Raw genomic sequence first — 21089 nt, 5'->3', positions numbered from 1 at the left:
GATGCTTGGGCAGGATTTCTAGACTCTCTGCTCCTGGTGCACATAACATTCAACACAATGTTGTCATAGTTTTTCAAGTAATGGAGACTCTCTTGGCTAATTGTTAAGGATCATTGCACGATGGGTAAAAGACTATAAGCTACACATCACATTGAAGCCAACATTTAGTCACTAGCTGCACAAAGTCAAGGAGTATCCTCAGAGCCAAGTTTTCAGGAGCTCTTAGTGCCTACAGAGTCTTGCTAACCACATGATCATCCATGCACAGCATGGTCATCCGTGCACAGCATGGTCATCCCGACCTTGTGCCTCTTTGCATGTTCTTTTTGTATTATTCTTGCCACCAGAGAGAACATTCAGCCAGGCAGATTTTGGTTGCAACTGTACTGTTTTTCTTTATAGGTTTGGAAGCAGCTCACACTGGTTTGAAGTTTTTTTGAGGCTGTTCTTATTTGGAACACATATATGACAGTTTTATCCTTAATCCTTTGTCCAGAACAACAGCTTGAATAAAGGCAGAATGCTCAAGAGGATGTGATGGAAAGCTGTGGCCACACACATCCCTGTCAGGTGCCATGTCACTGTGGAGGGGGATGGCTGAGTCTTTGAGGGTTAGCTGCACCTCACAAGGCTTGGGGATTTCTGTCCTGGCAATCCTGGCCTCTGGGGATAGTGGTGCTGCCTCAGCCCTGACTGCTTTCTCACAGCAGTGTCTGCTGATTTGGAGGACAATAGTCCTCTCACATTTTCACTTGTTACTTCTGTCACACTGAGAGGCAGCTTGAAGGAGTCTGGAGGGGAAATATCAACAGACTGGTTATGGCATCTTTGGAGCACCAAACATAAGACTGGCCAGAGCATTAGAGAGAGCAGGAATTAAATCTGTTGTGAGGAAATCCGCTTTCCTTTAAGTCCACCAGGAACAAGGATATACTTAGAGGTGAGTAGCAGTTTTTTACCTCTGTGTTCCTCATTGCATACCTCACTTCCCCTGACACTGCTTAGCATTTGCACTCAAGAACATGTGGGCAAATTGCTTGAAAAAATATGACAGATTTGTTTTTATTTGGCTCCGCTATTTTTATACAGCAGTGATTGGCCATCTTTCAAAGAGCTGGTTTTAATTCCTAGTTTGGAGTGTACACTTGCACATAGAAATCAGGAGCCAGGAACTCCTACCTCTCCAACACAGAGATATTGCTGTTCTACTGACTGACAGTCTCTTGTCTCTACAGAAGTACCTCTTAACTTAATGCCATTTGTGTCAGGAGACAAGAGATGTTACATTTTGGAGAAGTGATGCCTCAGGTCACCACGTCATCCACCACCATATCTCGTGTAGGCATGGCAGTGCTTTTTGCCACCACTAAAGTGCCTTTCCTGACTCACGTAGCCCAGTCTGCAGCTGGTCCCAGTTTCTCTGGGCTCTGGCACCCATCTATGCTTCTGAACCCTGGGCTTTCTCCATGATGACTTGACAGAGCTGTTGGGTACCAGCAGTTTCATTGCCATTTAGTGGCTTTTGTGCATAAAAGGAAAGAGGAGTCAGAAAATATTGAAGTGAGAACAGACATGGAGGAGAAGTAAAACCCAACAAAACAAACAAACCAACCCCCCCAAACCCCAGAGTGGAAGAGCTGTGAATCTCACCCATTTCTTTATTTCATAGGCACCATCTAGTTGTTAATAAATTGAGATTGCTAATATTGAATATTAGAAACATGTATGAATTTGGACATGGTTTTAGTATGGGAGAAACAGGTACTAAAAAAAGGAACCTATGCATAACTAGATTGGTCTATTGTGGATTTTAAAAAAATGAATTGTATGTATAATAAAGCTTTCAATACTTCTTTATTATTTGGTTTAAGATTGTTTTTCAGATAAAAAAATAAAAGTACAGAGAAGTCTTCCAATACTCATGCACATTTTTATTAATTCTTAAATTACCTTTTTTTTCTAAGATCAAGAGAAAACAATCCACAGCATATCAGAGCAAAAATCTGGAAAATAAGGACAGTTGGTAGCATATTGTGAAATGCAGAATCTGAGCACATTCTTGGCAGTCCCAGATTGGTGGGATCAGGTAAGGCACTTGAAAATAACTGTAGTTAAATAGGGCTGCAATCTACAGGCACTTATACATGTGTATAATTCCACTTCAATCAACAGACGAGCAACTTTGCACAGAAATTTTTACATGTAGGTTGACAGGAGCAGAGCATTACAAGTATGAGAGGTTGTTCACACCCAGAGCACAGCAGCTGGTTTCTCTCAGTTATGGAGCAAGGTTGTGTCTGTTTGCATGTAGGCCCAGGCTTCTCTTACCTGCCAATCTACTGGGATTATAGTTTATTTAAAGAAGATCTCTGGTTGGCTTCTTAGGAGGGCAGGAAATAGCAGTTAAATATGCTTCAGCTAGTCCTTGTAATTTAATTCAGTTTATCAGATTTAGCACTAAACCACACTAAGACTTTAGCAACCACAGATGTCTTCATAAAGCCTCCAGATGCTAGCATGAATTGCCTTGTTGAAATTGTTTTCTCCCTTTCTGTTGTCATCTTTGATACAGAAACACACCTCACCACTACCAGTCCAGCAGTCTGTATTCTTGTCTCTAGTATGAATTACAGTTTGTACTAAAGATGCTTCCCAGAAAATAAGCTTAAGGAAAGGTGCAAAGCATTTTAAACATTGCCCCCACAAAACATCTGTAAATCAGTTCTCTACTAATATATTTCAATGCCAGTTTCCTGAACTATCACTTTTCTTCTTCTGCCACAAATAAGAAAATAAAAAGCCATCAGTAGTTAATTTGTCCTAATGAATCAAAAAGGTTTCTGCAGGCATAAGCTGCTGCAGCAGAAGACAGAACTCCATTTACTGAACTTGCTGTCTCACCAAAGAAGTCACTTCATGTATGGCACGCTGGTACTTTTCTGAGGCTGCTTTAAACTCAGCCAGGTGCTTCTCGTAGCTTCTCACAGCTGTCAGAAGCTGACTCCTCTCCACAGCTCCCAGGATGGCATGGAGAATCATCTCAAGGCCAAGCCCAATAATGGTAATACTAACTCCCCCAAGAACAGATGCCCCAATCTGTGCAAGGAGACCAATGAGCTTGCTCACAGTGAGAGTTAAATGATTGGAGCCAAGAAGTTTGATAGCTACCATTGCAGCTGTTGAAGTTGCTTCTCCAAAAATAATGGAAAAAACTCTCTGGGCTATTGCAATTTTCTCCAGCTCAGGCTCTTTGATATCATATAGTTTCTGGTACAGCACTGGCTCGAGCTTGTCCTTCATGTCACTATCAATCTTCTGCACCTGATGCTGAATCTCATTCATCACTTGAATGATAATCTCACAGTTTTCCTTGACTGTACTGCTCTCTCGCATCTCAATGGGGGTAATAGTACAGCCCAGGTGTTCATTCAGCACTCCAACCAGTTCGTTTGTTGCATGGAAATTTGTAGACATACTGTCAAGCAATTCCTGATGCAGATGGACCAGTTCTTGCTTTCTTTTGGGATTATCTGGGTAAAGGAGGTCACTCAATGCCATTCTTCAGAAATAGGCTATTTCAAGAGAGAAAATAAATTTCTTATCTGTTTAACACCCATAACCATAGCCCTTAAAGAGCAGTGAAATCTCCTTTGTCTCTGATTAAAATTGATACTGAACCTTGGAAACTGAAGATGTTAGAACCTGAACTAGTTCACTAAAAAATGGAACAATCTCATCTAATCAGCAAAATTAAAGATGTGGCTTAAAGATTAAAGAGCTGTTCCAGGCACTCTTTTGTATCAGTCTATTTTTTCCATTTAGTGTAATCCAATTTTTCAGCAACCATGATGATTGGTGGATATGGTTTGTGTCACAATAAGAGTATTTTATGCCAGTATAACCTTTTTCTTCTGACATTCAAGAGAAAATGATACTATATAAGCATTCTGTGCTTGTACTAAGAAGTTTACCTTCTGAATTCATAATGAATAATAAAATTGTCTATAATAACCCATATCACCTTACATACATCTCTCATTGTATTTTGTTCCCTGATATTTACTTCTTCATAAACTGCATGCCAATACAGAGAGTCCAAAGAGACTGAGTTAACAGTGATCATGGAGTAATTCCTCATCACTAAGATTCTGTAATCAACACTGTCACTTCCCTTTAACCTATCACCAGCTGCAAAGTTAAAATGCTGTAGCATGATTTCAGCTTAAATGCAAACATCTTTGCTACAGGAGCAAACTATGAATGAGTAGGATGAGTTGTTTCTTTGTTGGTACTTTTCATGGTCTCAGCCCTCTTATTGCAAATCTGTGCCACATTTTTGCAGTGATTTGCATTTTTCTAAGATAAACCTCTTCTTGCTGTTGGTGCCTACGTATCACAGTTAGAGCTACAAATAGTTTTGTGTAGGGGACTACCCAGATCTTTCTTCTTAAAAAGATACCTTTGTGCCATTTTGGCCCTTTGTAGTTCTTGCACTATCTGTTAGCTGCAAATCATCTGACACTGACCCAGCTGTATTTTACTAAAAACACCCTCCCCCACAAGGTCACTGTAGAAAACCAGAACGATTTCCACAATCCCCTGGCAACTTTTAATCTCAGTGTTGAAAGACAAGCCAGTCTGAAAAGAGGGATTTTTTTTCCCCAATATTTTGCATAGTTCTGTATATTTCTTTTAGCCACCTACCTTGTATATCTGCCAAGAGAATAAACTGTTTAACACATCTCCTTATACAAGCTGTAGGGAGAATATACATATTCAGTAAAGGTTTCTGATTTCTGGGAACATAAAGTCATGATAATGCAGATTATGATTTCATATCAATCCTGCCTCAGGGATGTTGCTGGCTTGCTTTCTGACCCAATGCGATACATAAACCTTTCCAGTCCTGTGGTGTTTTGTTTTAAGGTGATTTGTTTTCCCTTATTGGTAGAAAGTGAGAAGACAAATTATTTTAGAAGGAATAGCACTTCAACAAACATTTTACATACTAGACAGGTGTGGAGAAGATTTCTAGAATTCGTTAATTACATATGATTATTTCAGCTTCTTACAGCTGCTCTTGATTTAACATCTCCTAATGCTAAAATTACTTCTTACTCTTCACATCAGCATTTTCATTAGCTTTTGTATTTTATTTTTAGAATTAGGCAGGCCACATATATTTCTGTATTTCTATTTCTCCAGCTCCAGGGAAATTTACCACAGAAACTTTTCTAATTAAACATTTACACTGCCTACCTGATTTGGTCTGAATGCTCCTGTTGAAATGTGTATGGGATAGTAACATCAGCCTCTTTCCCCTCTGCTCGCCTGGTGTTTTCCAGCAGCATGTGATGAGTTAGAGATCTGGAGGCTGGGCTTCAGCTGCATCCTGTGTCTGCCTGCCTGTCATTAATTCTATTGTGTGATGTTTACCCAGATTCATCTCATTTTCTTCCTCCTCTCCTCTTCCTTCTAATTTTAAGATAATTTTGTTCACTTGATGCTAGTTCCCAATTTCTACATCCTCCAAAGGCCTTCTGTTCCTGGAGAGAATGGGTACAGAACAATTCCCTCCTGCCTGCAGCAGAGATGCCTACAGCTATGGCTGAAAGGGGATGGTGTTACTTGCTGTCCTCAGAACATAAAAGGTGTAGGACAGCTCTTCTAATTCAAATAGATACAAGCTTATGTTTTTTAGTGTTTTCTACTGTTTATAAATATAAACATTAATGCTTGCACCTAGGCCTAGAAATAATTAATTTTGGCAATGACTGCTTTTGTACACCTGCAAATTACAGAAGAAAAATTGAATGGTCCTACATAAACAGAAAAATAGATACCACAGGTAGTGAAAACAGGCTTTGTCTGTTCCAGTAAGACAAGCTTGTACATATGCCTTCAGCCAAGCTAGTCATCTTTCATGCTCTTATCCTTAGACAGATGGCCTGCAGCCCACAAGGGTCCCACCAGGAATACTGCTTCCACTATAGAGGATGGCTGAATTCTCAGATGAAAATCTAAGATGAAGTATAAAATGAGCCCTCTGCAGTTGCTAACATGTTTTCACCTGAAAGCTGAGCTGCTGTATTCAACCCCAGTGAATACAGACAGAGTGCCAAACTCTCATCGGAGCTGTGGGCACGAGAACATAAGCTGAAAGAGAGCACCAAATGATTTAACTCTATAGTTCTAGAAATGTCAATTAGTTGTGACTGCTGAGTGTTCTCCACTGAGAATGCCATGTAGTCTGAAATATTTTTAAATACTTTGTACAATATTGAACTGAACTTTATTGATCAGACTGGCAACTGCCTATGTGTCACATTCTGGAAACTGATTTCATCTATTCTGTGTTTGCAGTGGATGCAAATTCTTTTCTTCTAGAGCCTTCATCATTTGGAACAAGACTGAAAATAATTTGAACAATATGAAGACACTTTTGTTCCTGCTTTACTCTGGATCTTTTAAGAAGATTAGTAGCTATTATTGCAGGCCTATTAAGTTAGAGGAAAATCTTGATCTGGTGTGTCTGTTATCCTTCCTTACTGCAATTTTCCAGGTCTCTGATGCCATGAGAGTGGAAGTGGTGTGGAGGCCCAGAGTCATCTCTGAAGAGCAGTGAAAGCTAAAATCAGTTCTGCCATTTCATGCAATTTCAGACCCCTTTTGCCGTGGGACGTAATTGGAGGAAAAGGCAGATAGTTGAACTGAGTTCTGATAAAAAGTCTTTAAAACTATACAGTGGGGCAGGAAGTTACAATTGCTTGAACACTTTTGACTACACATTTAACCACAGCAATAGCTGATGAAATGTCGGCTGCAACCAGTCCAGCTTTACAGGGCTCTGGCACGAGCAAAGGCAACATCAGGAGCAGTCTCTGAGCTGCATACTATCCCAGGACTGTATCTCTAGTTGGCCTTGTGAGAACTTGTATGTGCAAGCAGAAGGTGCAAGCATAACTTCCTTTGCAGTCAAAATTATATCATGATGGGCAGCCAAGCAAGGAGAATGTCTCGTGCTTCCACCTACCAAGGGATGCTTGCACCATCTAGTCAGTGTACTAACTGACGAATATAGATCACTTTTAAGGGAACTATAGCCTGACAAAATGTGGCATTACTCAGTCTTCAATTTTTCTGTCCCTTGAATGTAGATGTCATGCATTTGACTTTGCTGTCTATTCCCCCACACAAAAATGAGAACTCAGTTCTGTGTAGACCCACCAGTATGTACAAACTGAAGGATTATAGTTCTGAGGATGATGTAAAGTAGTTGTTTTCTAGGACTTACACAAATTTACCAAAAACCACCAAAATGTAAGAATAATTAATTTACAGAACTTCCCTTACTTTGAAGTTTGCAGGTCAAAGTCATACTTCCTGCAGCCCACAGAGTAAAAACACTTGCAGCTGCTTACACCGTATTTTCCTGGCTGCTTGGTAAGGTCCCAGAAAAGGCTGTCAAGAACTTTTTCTATGTTTTCTTCCAACTACTGTCTTGGGGAAGAATGGTTCAGGTGGGTTAGCAGTTTGGATAATTGATTTCAGAAATGTAACAATCTAGCTAAAAATATATCCATCTTTATTCCTCCATAATTCCCCTGTAATAATGCCTTCTGGATTTTCTCTGTTTTCTTTTCAGAGTCATGCACCAGTCCAGAAATGTTAGTCCATCTTGTTTTTAAGAGTGGCAAAGAAAGGCTGTTCAGGCTAGGCCAGAATCTGCACAACATAATGTACTTCTGTCTCTTCAACCAATACAGTAATCCGACTCCTCAATGCACATCTTGGCACCACCTTTCCCTGCACTCAAAGGAGATATGCACAGCTGCCCAGTTACCCACTTAACTTTATGCCATGGTGCCTTCCACATCCCACAGACTGACTCTTTCTCATTAAAAATAAAGGTATTAAGAGATCTGTAAGGAGTCCAAAGTCCCTGTGTGTCTTTCCTGAATGCCTCAGGACAAAGCTGTTTTCAGTGAAGGTTATCCCTGATTTAGTCTTCAGAAAGGCCATAGATAGCCTTCTTCCTACCTGAGTGGCTCCAGGGAATGTCTGTTTTGATAAACCAGGCTGAATGCTCTCGTTTTGATTGCAGAGTTGCAGCCAAAAGCAAAGGGAAGATTGAACCTTCTTTAGCAGCAGGAACTCCAGAGGCTTCTTGCCTGCTATTCAAGGGCACATATCTGGATGCAACCAGAGAATCAGAGATTGTGGGACAAGCACAAGGAAACTCCAAGCACACTAGGGAGAACAGCAGAGGTGAGTGCAGTATAACCACTGTTCTTGCTTCTTGAAGCTGAAAGAAAGTAAAGAGAGCAGTCGTTTAGACCTCTATTCACTGCCTAAAGCTTTTTGCTTTTGCTATCAAAACCTTTGCCCACAAAGGCTATGTTCTCAACTCCATCTATTATTTTGGCTTTGGAGGCACAAACCCTCATTCCTAAATGATTGTTTTGAGCTCAAAGATTGCATTGACACACTGCTGAACAAAGAGAGAAAAGCAAGAGTCCTGGACTGGTGGTAGACTCACAGAAAGGCAGGGATGTGAAACAGGCCTTATGAGATATTCAGCCACAGAGTTCTCTCTATAACCAGGAAACTCAGTGTGTTCTTTGTCAAAGGATACCTTTTCTCCCTGCCGCCTCAGGAGAGAGGTCACTGCTAAAGTGACAGTAGCTTTGTTTCTCAGATTGCCAGAGCTAAGTCTAGAAGTAGTAGCTTGACAGAGTAGTAGTGGAATAAAGCCTAGAATAGTCCTGAGGCTTGAAGTGTAGCAGCATTGCAAGACACCAGCAAATGGTGTAATTTGGTTCAAGCAAATCTCACCCACTCTTGCAATAACAATGTGGGGGACCCAAAGACATGAGTCCTACAACATCCCTGACACGACACTTGGAATAAATGGGGGCTGCAAAGAACCTTGAGACCTGCTGTTGATTCATCTTTAGTGAGCTGTGGGGTTGTCCCATGTTACACAACAAACAGGTAAAAACTGGGTCTAGTGGATCTCATAGGCAAACACAAGAGGTGAAGTACAGGTTTGGCCTTGAGTGTGGCTCCGTGCAAGTGCAGCTGCTGGGGGCTGCCTGGGGCAGTGGAGACCACCCTGTCCTGTGCCCCTTTGCATGAGAGCCTGTGTACAATACCTTCAACCAGCTGGCACTGGTACTTGCTGTAGTTCCCCACAGAATGCAGATGCAGCCGGTTACCCTGCTGGGTTTGAAGGAAGCTTTTTACAAGAAATATCTCATAAGGGGGAATGAGGACTTCCTTCTCAAATGTGTGGTAAGAAAAGCCGTGCATAGCTGCTCCCAGGCAAGTAGTCACTGTGAACAAAGTCTCATTCCCAAACTTCTGGGCTTCATTCCTGATGTGGGAGGTAGAAGTGAAACGGCCAAATCGCACCCTGCTGCCTACCTTGGCCTCAATATATAAGTCCTTTACACCCCTGTGTACCTGGTAACACTTATGTTCCCCCATGCTGATTTGCCATTCCTTCAATATCTGGATAGCAGTTGTTAGGTAGAAGTGAAAATATTTAAAGCTGAAGTTGTGTCTGTAGTGCTCTGGAGAGATTCCTGCTGTAGATGTAGCCCAGTTCAGCTGCGAGTGCAGGGAGGAGTTCATGGTGTAAGCCATGAGAACTGTGGCATGGCTGTCACGCATTTCCCTCAGCAGACCTACAGGGCTCTTTAGCAAAGCCTTCTGAGCCTTCTTCCAGAGACACAAGTAGTCCTTGTTAGCAGCTATTTCCTTTTGAAAATAGTCTCCTCGTTCCAGTTCTTCCATCATCTCCTCTCTGCATCCCAGATACTGGTCATCAAAGGAATGCAGAGCCATATCCATCAGGGTGGGGGACGCTGCCTGCAACATAAAAGCAAATTAAGATTAGCATCAGAAGTGCAAATTTCTTGTGTACCTTTGCAGATGCAAGCCAAGTTTTTCTCTAACCTTTCCTTGCCTCTTTGTCATTATTGGCAGAGCAAGCAAGGTAGGTAGCAAATCTTTAGCAAAACCCTCCTGAGCAACCTCAGGTTATTGCCTGTACACCACCACAAGCACATACAAGTCAGGATGACAGATTTCTTATTTGATATGGATGTACTACACTGAATCTCCAGGAGCATTAGTCAATTTAGATAGTCTGGAAAAGGAAAGATTCCATGAGATCTACTCATACTCCATGAAATCATCTGGCTGCAAATGGGAGGAAAATTCCAACCACGTAGTTAAAAAAAATTAAGACAGGTAAGAAATGGAGTAGAGGAACTGAAAGCAGAAAAGTTAAAACTTAACCCAAAACTCCTTAAAGAACATGTTTCAAATGGAAAAAAAAAATTCTGTGTTATAAGCGATTTCATTATTTCAAATAAAGAGCAATATTTACCTCTTTTACCAGTATTTGTGAGAATATCAGCAACAGGAGGCTGCCTAGTGTCACCAGCTTCCCAGAGTCCAACCAAGACACTGTAAAGAACATTTTTTTTAAGGAAAGGTAATTTGCACCTCTTTCTTCCTGGTTTTCCTTGAACTGGAAAATTCTGCAGTTTGTAATTTGCACTCAGGTTTTGGTGGCTGTTCTTCAACCAGAGATCATTTGTATAATTCTCACTGCAATTCAGAAGTCATTAATCAATCCAAGCAGACAATTTAGTGGTAGAAATGTGCCCAAAATCCATAAGGAAGTGTCTGGTTGCACCAACTTCAGCTGGCATGGGTGTCCATCGCCTTGACAGTTCTTTTGATTCCAATGTATTTGTTGTTGTTCTTGTAAAAAGGAAGAAAACCATGGCTTGGAGAAGTCTAAGGCACTTCTCCTGAGGAGTGGTGTGTCAGGGTGACGGCTCCCTGGTTAAGAGTTTAAAAGCCCATTTAAAGAAGTTGACTCTGATAAAGCCAAGACAGAAATGCAGGGTAGGCTGGGATCCCATCTGGAAGCAGCGATAACCTAACTCTCCTTCTCCTCCTTATCACCCCTCCTTCTACTCATGTGCTGCCAATCCTACTCTTACAGCACTGCAGAGTGGCACTTCGCTGGACTGTTTACACTGACACAGGCAAAATGAGTGTGTAAATGCAGATTCTGAGCTGAGACAAACCCTTCTCTAGCAGCTGCTTTCTAGACACCCTTCCAAATACTGGCAGTGAGTTATTCATCCAAAGAGCCCCATGGCCTTTGATAACTCTTCTGTATGGAGAAAGAGCCAAGAACTGTCAAGGCTTTGGTTCTGTCTACAGAAAACTGAAGCCCATTTTTCATGGCCTGATAATGATAGGCTGGGTGAGGGGGCACATCCAGACATGGAATGATTCCCAGGGGTAAGGGAGGTTTGAGAAGCTGCTTGGATTCTGTGGACAGAGCATCTGCAAAATATTACTGAGATAGGGTGGGAGGTGGCATAAAGGTTTCATAATGGGCTCCTTTCAAAGGAGTTGCTGCTGCTGACAGTATCTGCAGTCCCTGGCAACATGAAATGATGCCATGAAGTGCCATGAAGTGATGGATGCAGACTACCTAGTTCTCCATCCTGGAATGTCTCTGTTATCTTGGGCTGTATTTCAGAAAGTGGTTGTTTGACTGCTAAAAGTGAGTCCACAGGAGGGCTCACGAATTTATTCAGAGGCAACTCCACCTTTGTTTGTGTAGAGATAAAACAGACCTAAAGTGAGACTAAGGCTCCTTTGGAAGCTTGGCAGTCATGACAAACACCCCCACTAAAATGTCAATTCAGCTGCATATAATCCATTTGTAAATTATGTCCCTGGTTTTCCCCTCTGACCTGTAAGTGAATCCTTAGTATGAAGGGAATCAGGAGGAAAGTAATTTGCATTTTCAAACGCTTCAGAAGCAACGCAAGTTATTAAATACAAAAAATACAAAGGCCGAAAGATGGCAGCAGAGGATTTGTGGCGGTGCTTAGCGCTGCATTAACCAAGGGACAATCGAATTCCTCCATTTCAGCAGTAAATTTGTAACGTGATCTGAGTGCTCTGATCCCCAAAGGTCATGACTTCAGCTCATGAAGAGATCTGATGACACAGAGCAGATGACATAATGGAGGCCTCCGGGTGTAACTTTATTTGCCTGAAAAAAATATGTACTGAAAGGGAGAGAAAAAATATAAAACTAACAGAAAGATGCAAATAGAGACAGGAAATTTTTTGTGCTAACAAAACCATACAACAACAAAAACACGCCTATATTATTAGTACACTGTATATTAGGATTCTGCTAATCTCTCTAGTATTTTCCCAAGCAAAAATTTCACTGTTTTCAATAAAGCACTCTGTAATTTTTTACTAGATGGCATTCAGAGGAGAATTTTACTGTGAGCAGGGAAGCCCCATTAGTTTATGGCAATAGAGGAACCGGTCACAGGCATTTGACAAAGACATGCAGAGATATTAATTAAGTGTCTTCTCCTTGGCCAAGATCAGCATCACCAGTGCAAGCCATAGAAGCTTGCCAAGCAAGGCTCACACTGGCAGCATCTCTGCAGACTTCTCTTGTGTCCTTACTGCAGGACAAGGCTTTTCAGAGAAAAGCTGATCTGGGTGAGTCAGGCAAAGCCTGGTCCTTCTCTCCCTCGGTGTCACAAGAGTGTTGAACCTATGACCTATATTGCAATGTCATAATTTCTGATTCACTCTGGGGCATGGGAAAGGAGAAGGAAGCCTCATGCACTGGGCTCCTGCTCCTCAGGGTTCACAAAAGCAGGCTATGTCTTCCAGGCATCTCTTTTGCCACAGGTAAAGGTTGTGCAGAGGAACAGAAAGAAACAGCACACCAACCCAGTTTCCATAAGCAGTATTTATTGCAATGAGCAGCTGAGGATGGTTGTACCACATGTAACCAGAGAGATTTGGTTTCTGCCAGTTTCCTGAGCATCTGCAGTTCCTGTCCTTGGAGGTGTGATCTGCTGTCCACCTCTCAGGGAAGGAAAGCTGACAGAGTAAATCAGGAAGGTTATGCACAAAGTTGCTAAGGTATAATATTAATGCCAGAGGACAGAATGAAGTAGTGCAGAGGAAAGACAATATGTAGATAAAAATACACATACATTTTATATGTATATTTATCTATATTTAGCTACCAATTGTCTTGAATAAACCAAAAACTGGCCCAATTTCAATCCATTATTGAACCAATTTTCTTTTTTAAAAAGCTTTTTATAAACATTTTATAATGTATATAGCTTTCTTTTCTTCTTTTTTTAATTTTTTTTTAACTGTTTAAGTACTTCTAGTTTCAAGCAAAATGCAAAAGCAACAGAGGAGAATAGGTTTATTTGGTTTTTTGGGGGGTTGGTGGTGTTTTTTTTGGTTTTGTTTGTTTGTTTTGTTTTTTGTTGTTGTTTTGGGGCTGTTTGTTTGTTTGTTTGTTTTTGTTCTGCTAGGTATTTTTATTTTTACTAGAAGCTGGTTGGAAAAAACAAAACCAAAATACAGAACCAAGAGAATTCGAGGTCTTTTTTTACAGTCATGAAAAGCAGCACACAAATGCAAGGGCTGATCTAAAGGGACTCCTTAAACACACCTTTTGGGATTTATTTATTGTTGCTATACAGCAAATTTTATGACAGAGTAATCAGAAGAGTGTACCAGAAGCTGATTGCTATCTATGCAAGAGTATTTGCACACTTCTACCTTTACAAATGATCCTACTGTGGTGCATATTTAATGTGATTATTCTACATGAAAATACTGAACTTTCCCACTAATTGGAAGAGGAGGCAGGTGTTCTTCCTTCTTCACAGTGAGCATCCCAGGATCAGATCCATCACATTTACACAGAACATGACATTCTTCTTCCATAGTCCTCCTGTATTTTGCAGAAGAGGATAAAAGATCTAGTGATTTTTTTCTAAGGCATGCAGTGGTTTTCTTTAAACTAATCCCTATTTTCCACATATTGTGTGCTGGGGATTCAGGTGGAAGGAAATAAGACAGAGTCTTCTGGTAAAGCTCAAAATAGCACAAAAGATGTGTGAAGAGAAACTTTATTGATGAAAAGAAGAAAGTTAATGGAAGCTCAACAAATGGTATAATCCCTGCCTTGGTGTTCCAGATGGTTGGGAGATAACGACAGAAGATGCCAGTCCAGATGCTTTCCTTCCCTCCTTCCCAACCACAGCTTCTTTCTCCTGTGGGGTTTGGAGTGTTCCAAGGCAAACAAGCATTCCAAGCCTTCCCATCCTCAGTATCTCCCAAAGAAGTGGTTGTAGGCCAAAGCAAATCCCACTTGGTCAGAGAGATAGTCACAGGGGGGGTAGTTTTCACAGCGCTCATGCATCTGCTCCATCGGACTTTTATAATACTCCAAGTACCTGCAGCAGACAGAGATGCCATTCTGCAGTTTCAGCCAATGCAGTTGGAGACAGTTCATACACCTGACACTGACATGAAGGAAATGATCCTCTGAAGCAAAACTACTTGCAATCCTCCAGGGAGACCCAACAGGGGACTGGTTATGCTGAGTTAAACATCTGCTTACTCAGGGTTAAGCTACTTGATCAATGCTGGGAAATATGGGATTGAAACCAATTTAAATCAATTGCTCTTGAGGTTTTATCAGCTAAGGATATCACAAAAGTTTTAAGGATTTGGCTTTTTTTTTTTAATCTCGTTCCCCACCTACACAGGATTTTATTGTTGTTGTTGTTATTTATTTAATTATATATCTATTTTATTATTTCCTGCTTACCTTTATTTTTGCCCATTAGACATTATTATCCTTTAGCTTAAATGCTTGCCATTTCTATTGTAGACAGGAGCATTATCCCCATGTAGTTTTTTTTTCTTTTCTTTTTTGCTAGGCTAAGAAGGCCCAAAATTTTTAATCTCAGGTATACACTTTGGATGTCATTCTCAATTCCTCTTCTATGTTTGGTTAATCTTTCCTGAAGACAGTACACACCACCACAGAAATCCCACCAGTACCTCATGAATTTTTACTTTATTTCTGTATTGGAAACAGTAGCTTAACAACCTCTTCCAGGAAATGTATGAAGAACTTCCTTGCATTACCTGAAATTTCTCAAATAGCTGGGATTTCTCCAAATCTTTGTGTCTACTTTCTGCACAAGATATGTTCTACAGCTTCAGAAAGAACAGCCAATCTGATCTAGCCTTATGCCTGCAACAAAGCTGTGCTTTCTCTGTGGGAAACCAGAGGCAATGACCAAGGCTCTATGATTCTCATTATCCTAAAAATTGGTCCTGATGACCCTGTAGGTTGGAGCAGCTTCTGACTTGTATTCTCCTGTCTCCATAGCTAGCACAAGTGATGCTGTCTTTCTTCCTGGGAGGAATACTAGACTCCAGCTATGAGCCTTCAAATGTCTTTTAATGAAAAAAAGAATGGAAAAAAAATTCCATTACTGAATGTCTCCTACAGCCTTTTTCCTTCAGCACATGAGGGTAATAACATAGCTCTACAACAAAACAATGCCTTGCCATGCCCTATGGCCTTCCCACCCCCTCTTCAGCACAGGTCCAGCTCTCAGCCCAGCTCCTGAATTGTTACCATTCGTAAGGGCTGGATCTCTTCTTCCTCTTCACAAAGGCATTGGCGACCTCTTTTTTAATCTTGATGCCTGCCAAGAGAGAGCACAGCAGGTTAGAGACACAGCACACACAGACCAGTCCAACCTCTGAAAAGAATCTACTTTCTTCACAAGCAAATGACTGCCACAAACCATCCTAATGGTCCATTCATCTCTCCCCATCCCACTGTCCACTCAAAGCTCCCTCCCCACTGCAGCCTTCATATCTCCATGAAGCAAGGGCTTTTTCTGTCATAAACTCCATTTCCTTATCACACAGCATAATCTGAGTCTGCAGCAAATGTGCTGAAGGCATAAAATATTAATAAGAAGAAAATTAGGAGAATGGCACCCTCTCTCCCTGGGCTACTTAATTTTAGAGTTTGGCTTCTTTTTTGTGTCTGGACTCTGACTGAGAATGATGTGGGATCCCAACCAGAAGACCTTAAAGCACCTCCAATGAGCCATGAGCAACAGGCAACACACAGAAATACCAATGCTCACATGTACAGAGTTCTGTGAAAGGTGAAGAGTATAAAACAGTGACAGTAAATATCACCCAGTGAGAAATACACCCAAGATGTAAAAACATCCCAGCATTCAGAACTCGGAGAACATAAGAGATGTTTCAGCCATGAGAGCATTTGCCCCTGCTCTCCACTAACACATCATGTCTGCACAGTTGCTTCTTTGCTCCCTTGATTTGTCGTTGTGCAAACACCATGGTGCTGTGAAGGACCCCACAAACACCAGGTACAGGCACCTCCCAGCCCAAGCCAGGGCTCAGCACAGCACAGCCTCGCTCCATGGGATGTCCCACAACAGCAGAGGTGTGCACAGGTGCTGGTACAGCAGCAACACAGGCAGCAGCACACCAATAACCTTTCAGCATGGAAACTGCCAAATTGTTGCTGTCTCTGGGGAAAAAAGATTCCAAGACCTCTGCCTTTGGGGAGATGGTGGGGTTTATCCCTTCCCTCATCATCATGGAGTGTTTGGCTGTATTTCTCTTTGGATGTGAGAGGTATCCCATCTCTAGCAAACAGAGGTTTAGTCTGGATCAAAATACTGACTACACAGAAACTGCCAGTTAATGAATTGTCAAAAACTACCACTTTTCCCTGAATAGTCTTTACATCTTTTTTTCTCTTTCCCAATCTGTGTTTGTATTGGCTCACTGGAAAAATACCAGCTTTCATGCTTCTCAGCAGCAATGTTATCCTTTAAAGTGTGAGAAAGGCAAGACATGAGAGAACAAAAAGGACTTTCCATACAGAATTTTGCCAGGATCAGCTTGCTGCAAAAGTTGTGAACAGCCCAAGGTGTACAAATCCCAGCATCCCAGGTGACCTTAGAGGAGGGACTGCAGCCCTCAGGAGTAACCAAGAAAGTCCCCCTCTTTCAGGGTTTCCTTGTTGCAGGATTTGGCAGGGATGGCACAACCCATTGATGTGGGCAGCTTCTGCTCTCAGAACAGCCTGGGGATGAGCAGTCACTCTGGGCAGGTCTCTGAAGCCGGGTCAGAGCAGGGAGACTCCACCAACACAGCTCTGTTTCACAGGAGGCAGGTGCATCTGTGCCTTGCCAGGGCACGGCTGGTGGGCTCTGGCGCCTGGGGCAGCAGCAGGGACAGCGCTGCCCTCGTGTCACCTGCTCACACCAGAGGGGCTCTGCTTGCTGCACATGCTCCTGCACCTCCGGGACTGCATTAGGGAGCAAAAGGGGAGGAGTTAGAGAGAGACTCAGCATGATTCTTGTTCAGCCCTTACACCTATCAAAGGGAAGAGAGAAGGCAGATGCAGGAGAATGAAGCTGAGCATCAGTCAGAATTATATACTCACTGTCAGCGCTGAGAGATCCTGAGGGTTCTTTGGGATCTGGAAGGCAGACAGACAGACAGAAAGGAGTCTGCTTGTGAGTCCTTCTATGCTTGTGAGTCGTCCTCCTCTGTAACTGAATCCCACCACTGACTGGCCAGATCCAGCTCCCCCCACTTACACAGAAGGTCTGTTTCTTCCAAAAGTGGTTTTAGAAATACCCACCATTTAGACAGACACTAAATGATAAACCAGTTGAAATCTTAAAGATATTAAAATGTTCAAATTCTCTGCTGCAATTCAATATGCAACTGAGGTGGGGGTGAGCGGGTGTTGACCAGTGGAAGAAAATGCCCAGCAAAAGATGGAGGTCTCTGTTCCCAATCCCTCTCTCATCTGTGACTCTCCAACAGAGACCTGAAGCTGTGCAATGACTGGTGCTGCATCTCCTCCCTCCCAAAGCTCTGTGTTTCTCCCAGACTGGCGGGAGGCTGACAGCAAGCTGAAGGGTTCAGCAGTGCTCTGAGAGCCTTCCTGGGAAGATGTCTCCTTACCTTCCTCACAACAGCAGAGTGCTGCCAGGGCCAGAGTCACCATCAGCAGTGCCAGCAGACTCCTCATGTCTTCTTTGGCTGTGCTAGTCTCCCTAACCTCAGAGCTTTCCTGGAGGTTATTGAAGTTCTCCGGGGCTTGCTTTTGGGCAGCAGTTTATATCCTCTGATTTCTTGGAGACATCAGGGATCTGGCTTGTGTTCCTATGTCTGTACTCCAAAACAAAGCCCGTCCTTTGGGCTGGGATATACTGGGTCCTGGCAGTCATTTTGGCATCCATCTCATGACTCAGGGCATTTCCAAGAGATTTTATCTGAGGTTTTGAATGGTGTTGTTGAAGAAAAACAACTGGATTTTAAAAAATCATTTTTCTTACAAACTTGAAAGTCATTCAGTCATGCTAGAAAGCCAGAGGAGAGACCAGACCAGCACACACTGAAATAGAGCAATTCTTTTCACGTGATGGAGGTCTCTCATGTGGAGTTTCTCAAATGAGACTGAACACAATGATGACCGTTTCCTCTACCCCACGTTGGCTCATTACCCTGAAGGTAAAGAAACCTGTAATTCAGTTTGCATAGGGCAAACAGTAGTTTTTCAGACAGTTTCATAATTTCACTGAATCACTTTGGAGATGAGATTTTTATACTTTTGAAACTTTGGAAGTTAAATTGAGGGAAGATCTTTATATTTTCCTCCTGGAAATCTTCACAATTTAGAAGCTTTATTTTGGCTTCTCTTGTCTAATAATCAATTAAACATTTAGACTCCAAAATGTTTTATTCTTCAGGGCCTGAGTGGTTAAAGTTACTCGGTATGGCAAGAGCCTTGCATGGGCTATGTGTCAATAACCCCATGCTCCCCAAACCCACTACCCAAGTTACCAAATCCACATCCCACAAAAGCATAGGAACTGCAGAATCACAGAATAACCTGAGTTGGAAGGGACTCGTCAAGTCCAGCTCCTGGCCCTGCACAAGACTCATACCCTGTACCTGAGAACATGGTTCAAATTCTTCTTGAGCTCTGTCAGGGTGGTGCTGTGACCACTTCCCTGGGGAGCCTGTTCAGTGCCCAACCACCCTCTGGGTGAAAACCCTTTTCCTGATATCCAGCCTAAACATTCCCTGACACAGTTCCAGCTGTTCCCTTGGGTACTATCACTGATGACCAGAGATAGAGATCGGTGCTGCCCCTCCACTACCCCTTAGGAGGATGTACACTGCAATGAGGTTTCCTCCTGGCTGAACAGACCAAGAGACCAACTTTGGGTAGTTGTTTTGTGTTTTTTTTTAAATCAAGTGTGCTTATTCTTTCTGGTGTAGGAGAGATATAATCTTCCTCCATTTCATATCTACTCCTCTTCAGACCCACGTGCAGGATTACAGAAGTAAAGTTTAGGAGGTTCCCAAGGAAAATCAGAGCTATTAGGGATTTTCCCAATTCTTAGAAACACTGTCTTTTAGCTTAGAGAATTTTCAGGATTAAAATAAACCCCAATTTTTGTCCCTGTTAACTTTTCTACAGTCCAGGAAAGTTGAATATATGTACTAATGACATCCAGCAAAAGGTCTTGTATATATATTATTCCAGCAAAAGAGCAACAGTTAAAAAGTAAATAAACATCTAAAAATAATAGGTATTCTAGGAAAGTTATGCTTCCAGATGAATACTTGAAATAATATAAATATATAAATGTACAATTCTAGTAATCCAAACAGCTTTATTTATCCTCCCATCTTTTCCCAAGCCTTCTAAACAGCATGAAGTCTCTTAAATCTGTTTGGTTGCTGCTTGTGCTAATGAAATCCCACAGAAATGTCTGGTGTTTTTCATTATTTATGCTGGTTAACTGGGGATTGGAATCACTGGATATTTCTGGACACAGACCCAGACAGCACTAGACCTTGTGCCTTCTGTTGTGGTGGTGTCACTGTATCAAGTCAAACCCAGACACTGCAGACTTGTTTATTTTAGCATATGTGAGTTTGCTCCGGTTGGTGATCACAAGATTCACCTACTTGAGATCATAGGGAACAAGTGTGTGTGAATGCACCTAATCTGTACAGGCTTTTTCCTTAAAATTATTTCTCTCTCATTTTTTCCTCTGGACAAAACTTTAGTAACTGTCAGGGTGGAGTTTCCTATCAGAAGTGTTTTCAATAAATAAATCACATTCCTTTCCAAAATTCAGTTTCAAAGCTGGCAAACCTTGGAGTATGTTTTGGAAGGAGAAGCATGTTTCTAATGGGCCAGGTAGATTTGGCTCCAGACTTTGTTTCAAAGATTAGTCAACAATGTGATACTTTATACATCACAGACTTTGATTGCATGCCATGAATCGTTCCAGCTTCCATAATTTGCAGGTGCCTGTGTAAGCCTAGAGAAGTGAATGCTGAAACCATCTGTGTTGAGCTGAGGTAGATGTTATGTCTCCTACACAAATCACACCAAAGGGTGTCCCAGCTGCTGTGGCTGCTGTCAAGCCCAAAGCAGCACGGAATTCTCAGACACGTCAGCACTGGTGCTTTTTGGCCTGGGGACAGGCCCTGGTGATGGTGAGCAGAATGCAGCCATACTCACTCCTCAGAGGTCCAGGAGGGGCTCAGTAACTTGCGCGCAGGGTCAAGCCACATCTTGATTTCAAACAATTTGTGAACAGTCAAATGAAATTGTTCTGTGTGAGCAAAGTTGGGCCTGACCCCAAACGTTGGATTTCTTTTTTCTATTTATTTACCACCAGGAGCCCCTCTGCAGCTTCACTTTCTGCAGCTTTCAAGTGCTACCAGTGTAGTTTCAAGTGGAAGGGTTTTGAAAGGGATTGCAAAGGGAAATACAAGTTAAGTCTGGACCACACACTCCTTTCTAAAGGAGCACCTAACATCAGGACCTGATGGTAACTAGATAAACAAGAGGCAGTTTACAAGATTTTTTTGTCACCAACTCTCACCCTAACTTTGTTTTATGATTAAATAGGTGCTTTCTCGATTTTGTTTCCCCAGCTGAGGAAAGACTTGATTTTCAAAAACTGCATTTGTATTCTGAACACACCACTGTTTTTAGATTAAGACTGGGAGCTGAAACTGTCCAGTGACCTCTGAAAGAAGCTACTTGTAGAACCTGGAACAAGAACATTATAGGTTCCATAGCCATATGCTTGCAAGGT

At 42.0% G+C, this 21089-nt stretch overlaps 3 protein-coding genes across 6 annotated transcripts; all 3 read right to left on the bottom strand.

Annotated features, from left to right (window-relative positions):
* Nucleotides 1-1910: 1910 nt before the first annotated feature.
* SMCO3 (single-pass membrane protein with coiled-coil domains 3) lies at nucleotides 1911-3558 on the bottom strand. The gene has a single exon (XM_085568554.1). It carries the CDS (start codon nucleotides 3556-3558, stop codon nucleotides 2881-2883), a length of 678 nt encoding a protein of 225 aa, XP_085424680.1. The 3' UTR covers nucleotides 1911-2880.
* Nucleotides 1911-11090, bottom strand: ART4 (ADP-ribosyltransferase 4 (inactive) (Dombrock blood group)). 4 transcript variants are annotated; one of them, XM_085568552.1, is made up of 5 exons: nucleotides 10397-11070; nucleotides 9466-9873; nucleotides 8041-8305; nucleotides 4705-4755; nucleotides 3432-3572 (listed from the first exon to the last, which is right to left on the bottom strand). In XM_085568552.1, the coding sequence occupies exons 1-5, from the start codon at nucleotides 10487-10489 to the stop codon at nucleotides 3562-3564; spliced, it is 828 nt and encodes a 275-aa protein (XP_085424678.1). In that variant the 5' UTR covers nucleotides 10490-11070; the 3' UTR covers nucleotides 3432-3561. The 4 variants fall into 4 exon arrangements, 3 of the variants coding, with proteins under 3 accessions (XP_085424678.1, XP_085424679.1, XP_085424677.1); XR_014951835.1 differs by lacking the exon at nucleotides 4705-4755 and having other exon boundaries at nucleotides 1911-3572; nucleotides 9156-9873; nucleotides 10397-11090; XM_085568553.1 differs by lacking the exon at nucleotides 4705-4755 and having other exon boundaries at nucleotides 3440-3572; nucleotides 10397-11063.
* A 1715-nt stretch (nucleotides 11091-12805) lies between these two features.
* On the bottom strand, nucleotides 12806-18119 carry LOC110483144 (osteocalcin). The gene is made up of 4 exons (XM_021552827.3): nucleotides 17926-18119; nucleotides 17396-17431; nucleotides 15536-15605; nucleotides 12806-14336 (listed from the first exon to the last, which is right to left on the bottom strand). The coding sequence occupies exons 1-4, from the start codon at nucleotides 17990-17992 to the stop codon at nucleotides 14207-14209; spliced, it is 303 nt and encodes a 100-aa protein (XP_021408502.1). The 5' UTR covers nucleotides 17993-18119; the 3' UTR covers nucleotides 12806-14206.
* Nucleotides 18120-21089: the final 2970 nt, after the last annotated feature.

Source organism: Lonchura striata, chromosome 1A (genome assembly GCF_050655825.1).
Source record: "Lonchura striata isolate lonStrDom1 chromosome 1A, ASM5065582v1, whole genome shotgun sequence".
Classification (NCBI taxonomy): domain Eukaryota; kingdom Metazoa; phylum Chordata; class Aves; order Passeriformes; family Estrildidae; genus Lonchura; species Lonchura striata.
The sequence above is the reverse complement of the archived record's forward strand: the minus strand, read 5'-3'. Positions and strand labels throughout refer to the sequence as shown.